Consider the following 17,294-nt stretch of genomic DNA (forward strand, 5'->3'; position numbering starts at 1 on the left):
TCACTATCACAAGATTGGAAGGCAACTCAACACTACATGTAGCAAGAAAGTCATACAAGCAGTATGGGATAGAGTGTCTAGAGCTAACAATATTCAACTGGAGTGAGGGTGTCTTGGTCAATTTGAAGGAACAACTTACTAAAGCAAAGGAGGGGAAGTTGAAGAACTTCAGCTATGGCATGATATTGGTCTCTTTTTCTCTAGAGTAGGTACCATTATTGTAGCCTCAATAGATTGTACTTGATCCCATTGATCCGAGGATCCCATAAATGAGGAGGTGGATAGACCATATGAGCCAACATGCAAGTCCATCACCAATCAACTTTTCGCCAGCCTTATTCGAATGGTTGCATAGACAAATCATCATTATTGATGATTATCCTTATGTAGGGATGGATTTTCGCAATTATCATGAGCTCGAGTTTCCCGAGAGTGAGAAATGGGATGCTCCAAGTAAGATACTTTGACCATTATGTTTTTGAAAGTTTTACGATTTTTTGTGTTTTTTGATATTCCTGAGACTAAACCATTTGATGTTTTCATGCATATATTAGGCCTATTCGACTAGTAGGTGCTACATATCTCCTTCGTATAGAGAGACAACCACATGAGGAGGCAGTGGGACTAGTACAGGTCACAACGGTAGGAAGGGATGCACTACGAGATCCTAAGGTAGTTGAGATCCTATCAAAGGTTGAGCACCACATGGAGGGATTGGCAACGAGATTGATGATACCATGGTTGATCAAATTCCATTGCGACTTCAGCGACAGATTATTGGAGTACCTAGTCGTATTAGTTGATTACTACGAAAGATAGCTCGTGCAGTGTCATTTTATCATGAGCACTACTGATTTGTCTACTTAGATGTTCTGCATGTATTTTTTATATGGATGATGTACCATATGTGTCTTGGGGCACACATTTGGTAAAACTAATATATATATATATATATATATATATATATATATATATATATATATATATATATATATATATATATATATATATATATATATATATATATATATATATATATATATATATATATAAAGTGTTTCCTAGTTCCTATTCTACTTTCAAGGTGATGTGATGTGAATTGAAAGTTATCTACATTCATTGCAAATGTCTATATAAAAAAGATAGCTGGGTCATCTGCTAATGATTTAATATTTCTAGAAATATGTTCATATCATATGAAATCAAAAAGCCTTTCCAAAAGAGCACTCTCAAAACCATGTGAAGGACAGTGTGATTTCTTATTGAATAGATATTAGCGAGTTGTAGTACTATGAGCTGTCAGCCAATCCTTATGACTATACGAAGGATACCATGTGAAATAACATTAGATAGTAGCTCAACCACTACGCTATACTCAGCAATGTTGTTGGTAGAGTGACCAATGCAAATCCATTTCATGCTCACTAGCTCACCATTTAGAGCAAAGATAGCCCATACTGCGGAGGATAGGTTCTGAACACTATGGATAGCACCATCGGCATAACCTATATACTATTCGAGAGAGGTTGACATATGAAATCCAAAAGTAAAAAGAATCAATATAAACCATGGTTAACTCTACAAAACACACTGCAAACACACTCAACACACCTATAAACAATATGCACACTATGTACTACACATGGGATCAAGCATAGCATTTTTTTAGGTACAACCCATTTCTATGCTATGCCAGGGGAACTCCATCGAGGTATACTAATCATAAGCTCCTTTTGCAAGGACTTGCTTAACAATGTATGGGCACAAACACATAGGCTGGAACATTCCTAGACCTAACTTATTGGCCTCTTGGTCATATAAGAGAACTAGATCTCCTTCTGAGAAGACTCTAGGCTTGACACTTTTGTCATATTGTGCTTTGATGCATCTTTTATGAGCTTCATTGGTTAATGTGACATCACGTTGAGTTTCATCCAAACTAGTTAGATGTAAAAAATGCTCCTCCTTTGTGGAAGTAGCAGGAAGAAGTTCGATAACTAGTTTAAACGATGGAATTTCAAATTCAATGGGAAGGATTGCTTCCAGACCATAAACCAACTGGAAATTTGTGAATCTAGTAGTAGTTGTAACTGAGGCTCAGTATGCTCATGATTGGGAGTTCTTATCCAATTACCAATCTAGGGTTTGAGATCCACCTTTGATGGAGGGATAATATCAAAGGATAAGTGGTGAAAACTCCAAAGTAGGGAAGGATAGGATCTTAATGTTTTATCCAAGGTAAGTAGTTGAAATAATTTCTAGAAACTCCTAGAAGAGGAATCTTCTGGAATATTTATCATTCTCTTGGATTTCTAGAACCAACGCAGGTGAAAATGGGAACAACTTGCTGGTGACCAACATAGGCCACTATGGAGCAACCTGTAGGTGATCGTACCCTAGTAGGCATATAAGGAGCATTGGTCCTCAAACTGACTCAGATGATGTAGTTTAGGGCTGAAATTCTATGGGATGAAGGGATCATGCTTAGGGCTTTGTGTATTATGGTGACAAGGGGGAATAGGATTTTGATTGATCCCATTAGCAAGCTCACTAATTCGTTGTGAAAAAATGGCCTATAACAGAATGCCCCTTAAAGCGAAAATTTAGAGATGACGAATGATGATTGAAGTGCTTTACCTTGTGACTCGTCGGGATCAAGGACAATCGACGAGCTTCATTTATTTCAATACATTTACAACATGACATATTTGTTTGTTGAGGGAGGCATACCCATACTCAGCTCATAAGATAACATAACATGTATAATGATCAAAAGATGCATCCACAGATGCAATTGGTGGACCCATGACTGGATGATTGTCTATATGATCATAGCCATCATACATAGTGATCTTTGTATAATCTTGAAATCGCAACTCGGATGGATGAAACTACATCCGAGGTTTTCTATATCGCTCACACAACCACCCAATGTATGAGTCTAACCATGTGAATCAATGAGATGAATTTGAAAATGGTAGAGACCATCTTATTACCAGCCAATGATGTGAGACATTAAGAGATGTAAGAGAAACCATCAATGACGTTAATGGCTCTCAAGGTACTATAGTACAATCTGTATCGTGTGAATGAATGAGTTTATGTCGAATAGCACATAGAATCTTTCAATTGAAGGCCATTGATGTAAACCTGTCTCCGAGAGTGAGGAAAATTTCCATTGATGTATGCAAGCACCAAGGTACCAAAGGTGTGCTTCTAAGTCAACTTCCTGGATGATGTGTTGATGTTGATAGGAAGCGACCTATCGCAGGAGGGCCTTGATGTATCCCCCATCAACAACAAAAAACAGGTATGATGATTGAGACAAAATGATGAGAATGATGCTGATATGGAACTAGATTAGGAAAGACAAACATGAAATGAAGGCTTAAGAGTATTGTAGCATAGATCAACTGAATGAATTCTCTTGAATACACCAGTTACACTAAATGGAGTTGGCAGAATTGACCCAAAACCACAAAATGGATGCTCTGAAAACGGTATGATACCAAAAGACAATCAGATTACCTAACCCAATATCCACAAAGATGAAGTGGAAGAGTGTCGTTTTCAAGAGCGACTTGCTTCTATTAACAAAATAGAATCCTTTATTTTCCCAATTTTCCCAACCATACTAGTTAGTACCTCTTTATTTTTTAATAATATTGGGGGCGATAACATGTGCTTGATCTGTCATACTTCGGATGAATCCCTCTGAGTATATTGAGCGAAACTGGAGAAGGAGTGGTTCAGCCTCATCATGATGGATAAGTATATCGATGTTTGATGTTTTAACAAGTCTAGTGAAGGTAAATCTCAACATCATTTTCATGTTTAGGGAGTTGAAAAAGAGACGAAAAGGAAAACTCTAGTTGTCACTTTTTTAGGTAGTCCCTTAGGTTTGAAAAGGTAGAAAAAAATACCCAAGAGAACCTCTTAGCCATGTTCGACTAAGGTTTTCAGTTTTTGTAGTTAGTTTATCTCAGTGTAGAAAGGGGTTAAACTTATACTGAGTAAACATCTTTTCATTTACTTTTACGAGTTTGAAAAGACAAATGCTCGAGAATATTTTCATATTTTGGGAGTCTGAAAGAGTTGAAAGAGGACTCTAGGGGGTTCCCTTTTCATAGGTTTATAGAGCCTAAAAAATAGATAAAATTATACTCTTAGTTCAAAGTAACCTGTTCAAAACATAATAAAAACTTGCTAACAAGTGTCGAACTTCTCAAAACACCACAAGAGGGATTAAACATACCTATTTCATAGTAAACAAAAAGAAGCATATCTAGGTCAAAATACTAAAAATGAATAAAATAATGAGAAAATGACCATAAATATTCCAAATAACTTTTCATTTTCACTATTTCACATTTTACCTTCAATAGTGAGTATTTGGAGCCCTTTTTCCCTCAATATTTTGCAGTTGATTGCAACCAATCCAGGGAACCATTTCAAGTGTCGTCGCTTCCAGGTAGGAACTAAAACCTTTCTCTATCTTTCCATGGTTCATTTTTGTGTTTTCATGCAAAATTTTCAAGGTTTTGAGGCCCCCAGGGTTCATAAAAAAACACCCTGGGACTAACACATCCCCCCCCCCATGTCAAAAAAGACGTTGCACCTAGGTAGAGAAACAGTGCATACGGAGGTGAAATGATTTGGTAAGAACTGCTGGGGTGCGCTGGGTGCATTTGTCCAAGTTTCCTTTCAGTTTTACCTCAAATTTTGTTAGAATTTTTGCATGGGGAAGAGCCTAATGGATTCCTTGTTGTTTTTTCAGGTACCCTTTAGCACAAAATGGTATTCATTTGGAGAGAAAGAGAACATGAGGAACAATAATTGAATGCAGAAAACGACCTTGCTACCATCCAGGTGCTTAAACATTGTGGGTTATTAAAATTCTTTTGACTTCATGATATGAAGAAACAAATAGAGTTGTTAAAATACCTTGTCCATTCATGGGATATTTAGGCATAAGCGTTTAGGTTTGGGGAAAATCTACTTGAGCTATAGGTAGAGGATATTTACTTTCAAACATGTTTTTCAAAGCGAGATGCCCCCATCTCTCTTCTAGGAGAAAGAAGTGACAATGTGACGGTGAAAGACTATAACGCTACCTATTGTAGACCTCGAGCCCTTCCTACTAGGGATGGAAAGATCAGAATAAAGGATGTGACCAAATTACCTTTGAGAATGATCTTGTTCACTATCACAAGATTGGAAGGCAACTCAACACTACATGTAGCAAGAAAATCATACATGCAGTATGGGATAGAGTGTCTAGAGCTAACAATATTCAACTGGAGTGAGGGTGTCTTGGTCAATTTGAAGGAACAACTTACTAAAGCAAAGGAGGGGAAGTTGAAGAACTTCAGCTATGGCATGATATTGGTCTCTTTTTCTCTAGAGTAGGTACCATTATTGCAGCCTCAACAGATTGTACTTGATCCCATTGATCCGAGGATCCCATAGATGAGGAGGTGGATAGACCATATGAGCCAACATGCAAGTCCATCAACGATCAACTTTTCGCCAGCCTTATTTGGATGGTTGCATAGACAAATCATCATTATTGATGATTATCCTTATGTAGGGATGGATTTTCGCAATTATCATGAGCTCGAGTTTCCCGAGAGTGAGAAATGGGATGCTCCAAGTAAGATACTTCGACCATTATGTTTTTGAAAGTTTTACGATTTTTTGTGTTTTTTGATATTCCTGAGACTAAACCATTTGATGTTTTCATGCATATATTAGGCCTATTCGACTAGTAGGTGCTACATATCTCCTTCGTACAGAGAGACAACCACATGAGGAGGCAGTGGGACTAGTACAGGTCACAACGGTAGGAAGGGATGCACTACGAGATCCTAAGGTAGTTGAGATCCTATCAAAGGTTGAGCACCACATGGAGGGATTGACAACGAGATTGATGATACCATGGTTGATCAAATTCCATTGCGACTTCAGCGACAGATTATTGGAGTACCTAGTCGTATTAGTTGATTACTACGAAAGATAGCTCGTGCAGTGTCGTTTTATCATGAGCACTACTGATTTGTCTACTTAGATGTTCTGCATGTATTTTTTATATGGATGATGTACCATATGTGTCTTGGGGCACACATTTGGTAAAATGAATATATATATATATATATATATATATCTGTGTGTGTGTGTATATATATATATATATATATGTGTGTGTGTGTGTGTGTGTGTGTGTGTATATATATATATATATATATATTAAGTGTTTCCTAGTTCCTATTCTACTTTCAAGGTGATGTGATGTGAATTGAAAGTTATCTACATTCATTGCAAATGTCTATATAAAAAAAATAGCTGGGTCATTTGCTAATGATTTAATTTTTCTAGAAATATGTTCATATCACATGAAATCAAAAAGCCTTTCCAAAAGAGTACTCTCAAAACCATGTGAAGGACAGTGTGATTTCTCATTGAATAGATATTAGTGAGTTGTAGTACTATGAGCTGTCAGCCAATCCTGATGACTATACGAAGGATACCATGTGAAATAACATTAGATAGTAGCTCAACCACTACGCTATACTCAGCAATGTTGTTGGTAGAGTGACCAATGCAAATCCATTTCATGCTCACTAGCTCACCATTTAGAGCAAAGATAGCCCATACTGCGGAGGATAGGTTCTGAATACTATGGATAGCACCATCGGCATAACCTATATACTGTTTGAGAGAGGTTGACATATGAAATCCAAAAGTAAAAAGAATCAACATAAACCATGGTTAACTCTACAAAACACACTGCAAACACACTCAACACACCTATAAACAATATGTACACTATGTACTACACATGGGATCAAGCATAGCATTTTTTTAGGTACAACCCATTTCTATGCTATGCCAGGGGAACTCCATCGAGGTATACTAATCATAAGCTCCTTTTTCAAGGACTTGCTTAACAATGTATGGGCACAAACACATAGGCTGGAACATTCCTAGACCTAACTTATTGCCCTCTTGGTCATATAAGAGAACTAGATCTCCTTCTGAGAAGACTCTAGGCTTGAAACTTTGGTCATATTGTGCTTTGATGCATATTTTATGAGCTTCATTGGTTAATGTGACATCACGTTGAGTTTCATCCAAACTAGTTAGATGTAAAAAATGCTCCTCCTTTGTGGAAGTAGCAGGAAGAAGTTCGATAACTAGTTTAAACGATGGAATTTCAAATTCAATGGGAAGGATTGCTTCCAGACCATAAACCAACTGGAAATGTGTGAATCTAGTAGTAGTTGTAACTGAGGCTCAGTATGCCCACAAGGTAGCAAAGAGAAGCAAGTTTCAGTCTGATTTACAAACCCCTATCATACGTTGAAGCATAGTCTTAAGAACTTTGTTAATAGCCTCAACTTGTCTGTTAACTTGAGGTTAATAGGGAGTGGAATTTTCATGTGAAAGTACCAATTTGGAAGTTAATTTGGTCATCATGTGATTCTGAAAATTCTTCCCGTGATCCATAACTATTTCTTGCGGAACACTGAACCTAGCAGTAACACGGTTGAAGAAAACGTATGAAGCTGTTTCGCTAGTCATGTTATATGTAGGCATCACTTCAGCCCACTTAGTAAAGTAGTCAACAATGACAATGATATATCCATGCACCCCGACTGAGTGAGGGTTACATCTCATAATGTCTATGCCCCATTTCACAAAGAGATCAAAAGAAACAATAGGATCCAATGGGGCAAGCGGACAGTGGATTTTGTGACCATAGATCTGGCAGGCATGACACTTATGGATTACGAGTATACAATTGTGGAAGATGTTGGGCCAATCGTAACCAACACATAATATTTTTTACACAGTAGCGTAACTAGATAAATTTCCACTGCATGCCCCCGAGTGGCATTCATTCAGGACATTCTCGGCCTCCTCAAGAGTGAGGCACCTCCGTAAAATAGTATCGATACCATGACGATAGAGGGTGTCATCGATAATCACATAATTTCTATATTGGTACCGGATACATCGCTTCTCAGAGTGAGAGGTGTTAGGTTGGAAATTCAAGGTCTGGAGATAGATCAGAAAATATCCATACCATGGGTCAGATGATGAGATTAGAAATAATGACTCATTGGGGATGGAATCTTCAGATGTAGATTCAACATCAAGGGAAGGGATATCGCACAATATCTCATCAAAAACTAAGGATTTCTTCGACTTGGATTTGATGAATTCTAGGTCGAACTCTTCTAGAATAACGATCCATTTGGAGTATTTCCCCCCCAGAAATTGACGTGATAATATGTATGTCATAGGGTTACAATTTGAAATGACCATAGTTTTTTGAAGCAAGATGTAATGGTGAAATTGCTAGACTGCTTGAATGGACGTCAAGGCATAATTTTCTACATGAGTATACCAGATCTTGGTATCATTGAGGTTATGAATAAGATAATAAATGGGATATTCAGTACCCATATCTTTTTCTTGGACCAACACCATAGCTATAGTAGAGATGGTGGCAACAAGGTACATGAAATAGTCATGCTGATAGTCAAGGGGATATATGAGAGATGCACAAACTAATACATCTTTCAAGGCATCAAATAATTTTTGTGCATCGTCATGTGAATGGAAGGGGATCCCTTTCTTCAGTAAGTGAGTAAATCCTTTGGTCAGTTTAGCGTAGTCAGGAATGAACCCCCTCAGGAAGTTAGCTTTCCCTTGGAGTCTTTGTAACTAAATGAGGGAAGTAGGTGCATGAAAATCAACGATTACCTGGAATTTTAAAGGATCAATACGAATTATTTGTTTTGAAACAACAAAGCCCAGCAGTCGACTAGAACCAACACAATACACACATTTGTGCGGGTTAAGTCGAATGTTACAATGTTTACAACAAAGAAAAATGGCCCATAAATGCATGGGGTGATCAGCTCAATGCTTGGAGTGAGCAGGAGATCATCCAAATAGGGTTGCATGATATGATTGATGTCGTGGAAAGCGTAATCCATCACATGTTGAAACATGGTCCTTGGTTATTTAAACCAAAAGGGAACTTTCTATAAGCAAAAGTACGCGAGGGACAAATAAATGCGGTTTTAGGTTGGCTCGCTAGGTGAATGTTGCTTTGATTATAGCATGAGAATCTATCCATGAATGAATAAAAATTGCAACCAGCACAATAATAAAAAATCTGGTCAATAAATGGGGCCAGGTAGTTGCCTTTTGGACAAGCATGATTTACATCCCAATAGTCGTCACATACTCAGATCATGCCTTGTTTCTTCATGATGGGGACAATGTTTGATACCCAATCAGTTCAGGGAATGGGGTATATGAAACCAACCCGAAGAAGCTTTTTGATTTCAGCTTTTACCCTAGTAGCCTTCTTGGGATGGACTGAATGGAGGCATGACTTGACAGGTTTGGCATCAAGATATGTCTTAATTTCGTGAACCACTATGTTTGGATCGATACTTATCATTTCTTCATAAGTCCAGGCAAATACATCTCTAGAATAACGATAAATCTCAATTTCAGATGAGGTACAAAATGCTCTGATGTATATATTTTCAACTATTCCTGGAGTAATTGAAATATCGAAAGGAATCATTTCTTCGATATTTGAAAGGTTCTTTTCAGATTCGATCTCATGAATGGAGACAAAATATGTAAAGGGTTCGATAAAATTAGGTAGTTACACACAACTGATATTATCTTCAATGATATATGAGAAGGAGGAATGGTGATGATGTTCATCCCATGACGTGTCATCTGACATCATGATTTCCATGATGCTTTCATCAGTAGAGAATATATGCGAGAAAGGATTAGAGGGTGTGCCATAATCCAATGATCAATCTACCCAATTGATCAAAGAAAAAGTATGGGCCACACAAGATGAATAGATGGCTTCATAATATTTCTCAACATGGCTAAGCGACATTTGGTCGCCAAAACATTTCATGTCAGTTTCATTAGGTACAATCCATGGATCAACCAGGATTGTAGAGGATGATATCGTTCAATAATCCATAAGTGATGAATCCTTCAAAAGTCCAAGTTCGACATGCTGATAGGAATGTAGGGCTTCCCCTGCAGAGGGACACTTCCAGTAACCTTGGAATCAGAGGAGAAAAAGGTGAGTTGATCTATGGCTATGATCTCACCTTTATGAGGAAACGCGATCATTTGGAAGCAAGTCAAAATGATGGAAACCATAACATAAACCCATGTTCGTCCTAGTAGAAGATTATAATGTAGTGGTATGTCAATAAATTCTACTTCAACGGAGACATCTTTGCCCCCCAGTTCCACTTGGAGGTAATTGAGAATCCCACAAGGTTTATATGTCCTTCCATCAAAGGCTTTTAATGTGGTGTTCGAATCACTCAGTTGGGGTGAAAAAATCGCCTTCTAGCAAGACAAATACATGATGCATGTCAAGGCTCCCTCGTCCACAATAGAACGATGAATGTTCTTACCATGAACAATGACGTGAATCATAAAAGCTAACTGAGCTGGAAGTCAAGGGGTTTTCATGAGAGAAAACCACTAGGTTGGAATCTGACGGATCCACACATCTAGTAGCTGACAACAAGGCCTTCTTTTGAGTGGGGCAATTTTTCAACACCTCAAGAGTCGACATAGCTGATGGAGATTGAGCCAAGTTTTCAACTATGTTGTAATTTTGAGTGTCTCTTGAATGAGGGTTGAAAGAAAACTTATGGATAACACACTTCGGAGGCTTGATTGTCAATTTTGTAGGAGCTAGAGGTGGAACAAGATTAGATGAAGGTGGTGTCAAGCTAGCAGGTTGATCAGTGGTCTGACCATTCAGTGGATTCACATTACCATAGTCATTATTCCAAGTGACCAAACTTGACATCAGATTTTAACTTTGAGGGGGAAAGCATCAAAACCATGTTAGAGGAAAAAGAATCTCGAGAAACCATATGAGTCTCTTGATTGGTATATGGATCAGTTAGCTTTGCAGGAGAAGTGAATGATTTAAGAAACTAATTCACTTCAGCAGAGTGCGGACAATCACGTGTAAAGTGATCCTCATTACAAATGAAGCATGGGCATCAAGGCTTTCGTTTCTCATCAGAAGATGAATTTTTTTGTTTATCCTGTGATGAGGAATATTTATTTTTCTTACCTTTACCTTTCTTCTTACTTCCAAGTTGTTGTTGAGACTTTCCTTTATTAGATGAAACAACATTTGTCTCGGAAGCAAAAGCTGTAGGAGGATGGGATTGAGGGTTTTGCACAGGAGTGGTAAGATAAATATAGATGGTTTACTCGCTGACTGTGAACTGGCAGAACCTATAATGTCATGGAAAACATGAGATTATTTACCAGGTGGAGGAGGAACAATATTCAAAGGTCTCGTAGCATTTGGTATCTTATCATAGAGCATGCCCGATTGGGTATAAACCAAATCTAAATATTGAGCATGAGAAATAACTTGCTCTTCAGTCATGACTCCACCTTTGGCCATGTTATCTCAAAATCAAGCCCTGATAGGCTGCTGTGATCAGGCAGACTTTAACTATTTCAAACCTACATTAGGCTGAGGCTTAGCCTCCCCAACCTGAGAGGGCTCTCTCACAAGATTAAAGATTTGGATAATGAATAAGATGGCTAACTCTTGTGAAACAAAGGTAAAATGTGAGTGGTGGAAACACAATTAGAAACTATCCATTGGGCTTATGGAGTCAACATCATTTCAGTAAAACAATGGTATCAACCTTACATAGAAGTCAGCACATTCAGGATTCAACACATTTAGAACATACCAGAAACATATAGGACCACACAGTCTATGAATGCATACAGGAAATTAGAGCACCATGAGTGAGTTCTAAGTGATTACACATTCATACCACTGCAAATATTGGGAAAAGAACAATACAACACATTCTGAACATCGAATCCCTCCTGAGTCCTGAGAAGCAAAGCCAATCTTGTATTACTAAAATAGAGTCTTTACATAAAGCCAAATATCAGAGCTTTTCTCAATAATTTTCCAACCCTGAGTACATTGCTCTCTCTCCTATATATAGAATTCTTTACAAAGCTGAGATTCCTCCTCCTATGTGAGGGGAACTCGAATTATGCTTGCTATGACACCTACTCAAACTTTAACTAACTATTAAATACAACGACTGCTAACTAGGAGCTTTAGAAACCTAAGACAATTAGGAGTCTAATTCTACATCATGCTGAACATAGCATTTATTACAATCAAGATTCATTCTCTGACAAGTGGTTTCCTTCAGCTTTAGCCTTGATGGATGTTTGAAGCTCCTTACTGGTCCTTAATGTCTTATCCTTTTACCGTCGCTGAGAAATAGGAAACTGCCCCTGTTTTTATGCTTTTGGTTTCCTCAAAGATATTCAGAAGTAATTAACCATGTTGATCTTCTTGAATTAGTCAAAAATATATTGGAGTGCCACGTCCTTCATGTGTTGTAAGCCTTTCCCATGTACATGTGTGATGAAAAAGACTTCTTTAACGCTGATTGAAAAGTCTTCAAAATTTTGTTGACTGAACTTTAATTATGAAGCTACAACAGTTTCATAGCGCACTATGAAACTGCGGTGTAATCACAAAACACAGTTTAACACCAAAATCTAACTGTCTTGAGCTTCATTATCTTGAAATGTCTCTTTTCATGTGCCCTGAAGCTTTTCAAACTGAATATATATATGGACCCCATTCTTCAAGGTATGTATGCAATATGCAACCTTGGCATTTGTGAAAGAATCTTCAAGTAACAAGGAAGAAGAGATGTATGCCAATCATTGGCAATGAAGACAACATCCTCCCCATAAGGTCCACTAAAGTGTTCACTGCTTGAGAGATTAAGAATCCTTGGAGCTTCAATAGCTGCCTGACATAAGAGGCTAAAACGAAGTTCATTGTCTTGGTAGTCCACCCCAGTATGTCAGATTTTTAGCATTAAAGAAAAATATATCAGGGCCCTTTTCAGTATAATGTTTCAGACTTCATGGGTAAGCCCTGTTCACTAAGGAAAATCACAATAAAAATCTCTAATATGTCAGATTTGTTGTATTAAAGAAAAATATAAGGGCCAGGGCACTCGAAGGCCTTCTCAAAGGGTTGGGAAGAGACCCTTTTCAGTATATGTTTCGGACTTCATGGCAAGACCTGTAAACATAATTCAAATAAAGATTTGTTGTTGTCTCTAGCCATGAATTGACCATCAGCATGTTGCTTATAGTATTCATCTCTGACCATCAGCATGTTGCTTATAGTATTCATCTCTGGGTCGGTGTTGCTTACTGTACACAACCCAAAAGATAATTGAAAGAATTATACGAGTTGAGACGAGTGCTAAGCCAATGTAGGCCCAGTGAAGATGTTATCGAAGGCCAGGGAAATAATCCTCAATTATGGTACCAAAAGTTTCCCTCACAAATGTACAGTCCTGCAAATTCACGAGGAAAGGAGTGTAGTGATACAAACCATAGCTGATATTAACTGCTAGTACTAACTGTTTGTAAATATCCGGGGTTATCCGACCAGTTGTTGCACATATTCCAGATGATGAAACTGTGCATGTATAGTTTTTCCAGACCTGTGGTGCATTTGTGAGATTAACTTCTCCAGCATTGCATTGCCAATCATCCAGCCGACCAGTGTAAGGATTGCAAAGTGTAGGCACTAGAGGACCAGATTGATTATAATAAAGAGGGCCAGCATTTGGTGGAAAATTACTATTAGCAACAGTACCTAACACCTTGTTCACAACTGTTACCACTTTACTGGTTACTGTTTTGCTCTGATTTAAAGATTGTTCAGTTGTTACCACATCTACACAAGGCAGAATGCGGTCAAGGGCGGTATCTTCATAAGGATGTGCAACCCACTCTTTCATGGCGATGCAGGCATCTCCAACCACACTGTTTAATAAAATGAACACTCCACAAAGAATAAATGTTCCCGCCACAAGAAACCATGCACCAAGTACCAAAAAGTAAACCAGAGTCTTGAGTCCAAGAATAGAAAATAAAAGTCCAAGAAATGCCAGAACCAGCATTGCTGCAGCCACCACAATTAAGGTAAATTGCACATTCTCCAGTACATCCCTTATTGTCCGAGAATTGTCTTTGGTTTTGGACTCCAGATCATTTGCTGCCCTCAATGAGCTGCTCTCACTGGATGTGTGTTGATGTCCACTGCTCATTGGACTACAAGGCAGCTTCTGCTCTGGCATTTGAGAACACAGAAGTGAAGCAATTACTCCTGTTATTTTCTCAATCCAATCCATACGATCTATTGCACTCTCTGCTTGGCGGTGATCAATTTTATTTGCCAGCTGTCATCTGTAAGGGGTGCCATTTGACCCAGCAATACCAATTTTGTCCATATCTTGAGAAATATAAGCCCAAAAGCCCAATCTTGAAAGAAAACTAAACTCGGACTAACACTAAACCTTTACAATCAAAATGATGTGAACAATTTAGAAATTGTTTCTTAGGTGATAACAGGTGGCTCCACTTGGGATAGTGTGCTCCTGTAGTATGCTAAGAACTCGCAGGTCCAGTGCTTTATCCTCTTATGACAAACGGACAATTTGCTTGACAAGCATCCTCTTCAAGCTTCTTTGGCCTTCACCTCAGGCTTAAGCTTGATGATCACTGTAGGAGAAAGAAATCTATATCTACTAAAAAAATGCTCAGTCACCTTTGAGCTTATTTTCATTTTCCTACCTACCTACTAGCTACAATTTCCACTTTAGGTCAAGCAACATGATATTTCCAATAAAGCCAATCAATTATCCTTTCTGATATTGGAGGCTCTTGACTGCGTTCAACCTCAAAATAACCATGATAGTGAGATGACCAAATCAACTTATAATGTATATGATCTTCATAATGCAAATGAAAATGAAATACTGATGTGCAAAAATTTGCCATGTATTCATTTGTAGGGTCAAAGAAAACATGGTTATTTTGATAATCATCATAACATTCTATCTCTTCAGACAACTGATCCTCAGCCACACAAAATTCCTTTGATGTGCTATCCAACTGCCTTTTTGCATGATTCTCATAGACAATGTAACTTTCCTCACTATTGTGATCATTCTTTGAAGTAAGCTGCTGCAAGGAATTACAAAATTGAACAACCTTTTCCTTTGCCTGAGGGCTATAAAAGCTATTTTCTAGTACTTCTTCTTGATGTTTGCATTCAATTTCATACTCATTAGGATTCGAAGACTGAGAAGTCTGTTTCATCTCTACATCAATATCAGAGGATTGAACATGGTTTTCATAAGTAAACCCCTACTGATTTTCATGTTGCATTTCATGGGATGTTATACTTTTTTCTTGGTGTTGAAATGAATTATTATGAAGAGCCTCTAAAATTTCTTCATCCATAAATTCATCATCATCATAACAATCCTCCAAATATTGAATAAGACTCAAAGAATGTTTACAACAATCTTGGACTAGCAACAAGGAGGGATGACACTCTTTATACATCTCATAGAATTCATCATGAAAATTAGCAAGTGAATATATTGAACCATTTTCCAAACTTTTATACCAAGACCATGCTTTTCCTTCTAAAGTGGTCATAAACATCCTCATGAGACAATCTTCAGGGAACTGAACCTTAAGACTGCGTACATGCATATGAAACCTAACCAAATGAAGAGCAGCATTGTCTTTCTTTTCATCTTTGAATATTGGAAGATCCTCTAACCAATCAACCTTTGGCATAGGATTTGGAAAACCAGGGATATGAGACCGATTCATAGGAGCATACCTGGCATTCATTCTTGCAGTGGAACTCATCTTGGAACTTCATCAAGCTACTGATCTTCTAGTAGTGGAGTCACCTTCCAATTTGTTATTCGATGTGTGGAGTCGCCAAGGTAGTTTTGCAGCCTCAAAAAGATGTTTGAGCTCCTGCTACCTTCAAAAGTTCAGTATTTTGTTTTTGGGAAAGAATAATCTTCAGGCTCTCGGCAAACGCACCAAAATGTTATCTCAAAAGCAGGCCCTGATAGGCTGCTGTGATCAGGCAAACTTTAAGTAACTATTTCAAACCTACTTTAGGCTGAGGCTTAGCCTCCCCAACCAGAGAGGGCTCTCTCAAAGGATTAATGTTTTTGATTATGATTAATATGGCTAACTCTTGTGAAAAAAAGGTAAAATGTGACTGGTGGAAACACAATTAGAAACTATCCATTGGGCTTATGGAGTTAACATCATTTCAGTATAACAAAAGTATCAACCATACATAAAAGTCAGGGCATTAAAGATTCAACACATTTAGAACATACCAGAAACATATAGGACCACACAGTCTATGAATGTATACAGGAAATTAGAGCACCATGAGTGAGTTCTAAGTGATTACACATTCATACCACTGCAAATATTGGGAAAAGAACAATACAACACATTCTGAATATCGAATCCCTCCTGAGTCCTGAGAAGCAAAGCCAATCTTGTATTACTAAAACAGAGTCTTTACATAAAGCCAAATATAGAGTTTATTTTAATAAATTTCCCAACCCTTTGACAAATTTAAAAAATTGATGTTCAGAATTTAAAATATTTTTTCTTCAGTGATAACAGGGGGCACACTATCCCAAGTGGAGTCACCTATTATCACTCAAGAAAAAATATTTTAAATTCTGAACATCAATTTTTTAAATTTATCAAAGGGTTGGGAAATTCATTAAAAAAACTCTGATATTTGGCTTTATGTAAAGACTCTGTTTTAGTAATACAAGATTGGCTTTGCTTCTCAGGACTCAAGAGGGATTTGATATTCAGAATGTGTTGTATTGTTCTTTTCCAAATATTTGCAGCGGTATGAATGTGTAATCACTTAGAACTCACTCATGGTGCTCTAATTTCCTATATACATTCATAGACTTTGTGGTCCTATATGTTTCTGGTATGTTCTAAATGTGTTGAATCCTAAATGCCCTGACTTCTATGTAAGGTTGATACCTTTGTTATACTGAAATGATGTTAACTCCATAAGCCCAATGGATAGTTTCTAATTGTGTTTCCAGCAGCCACATTTTACCTTTGTTTCACAAGAGTTAGCCATCTTAATCATAATCAAAAACATTAATCCTTTGAGAGAGCCCTCTCTGGTTGGGGAGGCTAAGCCTCTACCTAAAGTAGGTTTGAAATAGTTACTTAAAGTCTGCCTAATCACAGCAGCCTATCAGGGCCTGATTTTGAGATAACAGGCCACATATTTTGTTATGGGAGCTAATAGAGATTTTCCAAAGCATTCC

General features: G+C 37.7%; 1 protein-coding gene across 1 annotated transcript; it reads right to left on the reverse strand.

The window, feature by feature from the left end:
* Positions 1-12,942: 12,942 nt before the first annotated feature.
* Positions 12,943-14,294, reverse strand: LOC149221380 (uncharacterized). The gene has a single exon (XM_089387369.1). The coding sequence runs from the start codon at positions 14,292-14,294 to the stop codon at positions 13,386-13,388; it is 909 nt and encodes a 302-aa protein (XP_089243495.1). The 3' UTR covers positions 12,943-13,385.
* Between the last annotated feature and the right edge of the window lie 3,000 nt (positions 14,295-17,294).

The sequence above is a fragment of the Pinus tabuliformis genome, chromosome Q (genome assembly GCF_031772625.1).
Source record: "Pinus tabuliformis cultivar Carrire ecotype Pingquan chromosome Q, CPIR1, whole genome shotgun sequence".
Taxonomy (NCBI): Eukaryota; Viridiplantae; Streptophyta; class Pinopsida; order Pinales; family Pinaceae; genus Pinus; species Pinus tabuliformis.

Coding starts and splice junctions, on each gene's coding strand:
- LOC149221380 (XM_089387369.1), bottom strand. CDS start 14,294: ATGGATTGGATTGAGAAAATAACAGGAGTAATTGCTTCACTTCTGTGT.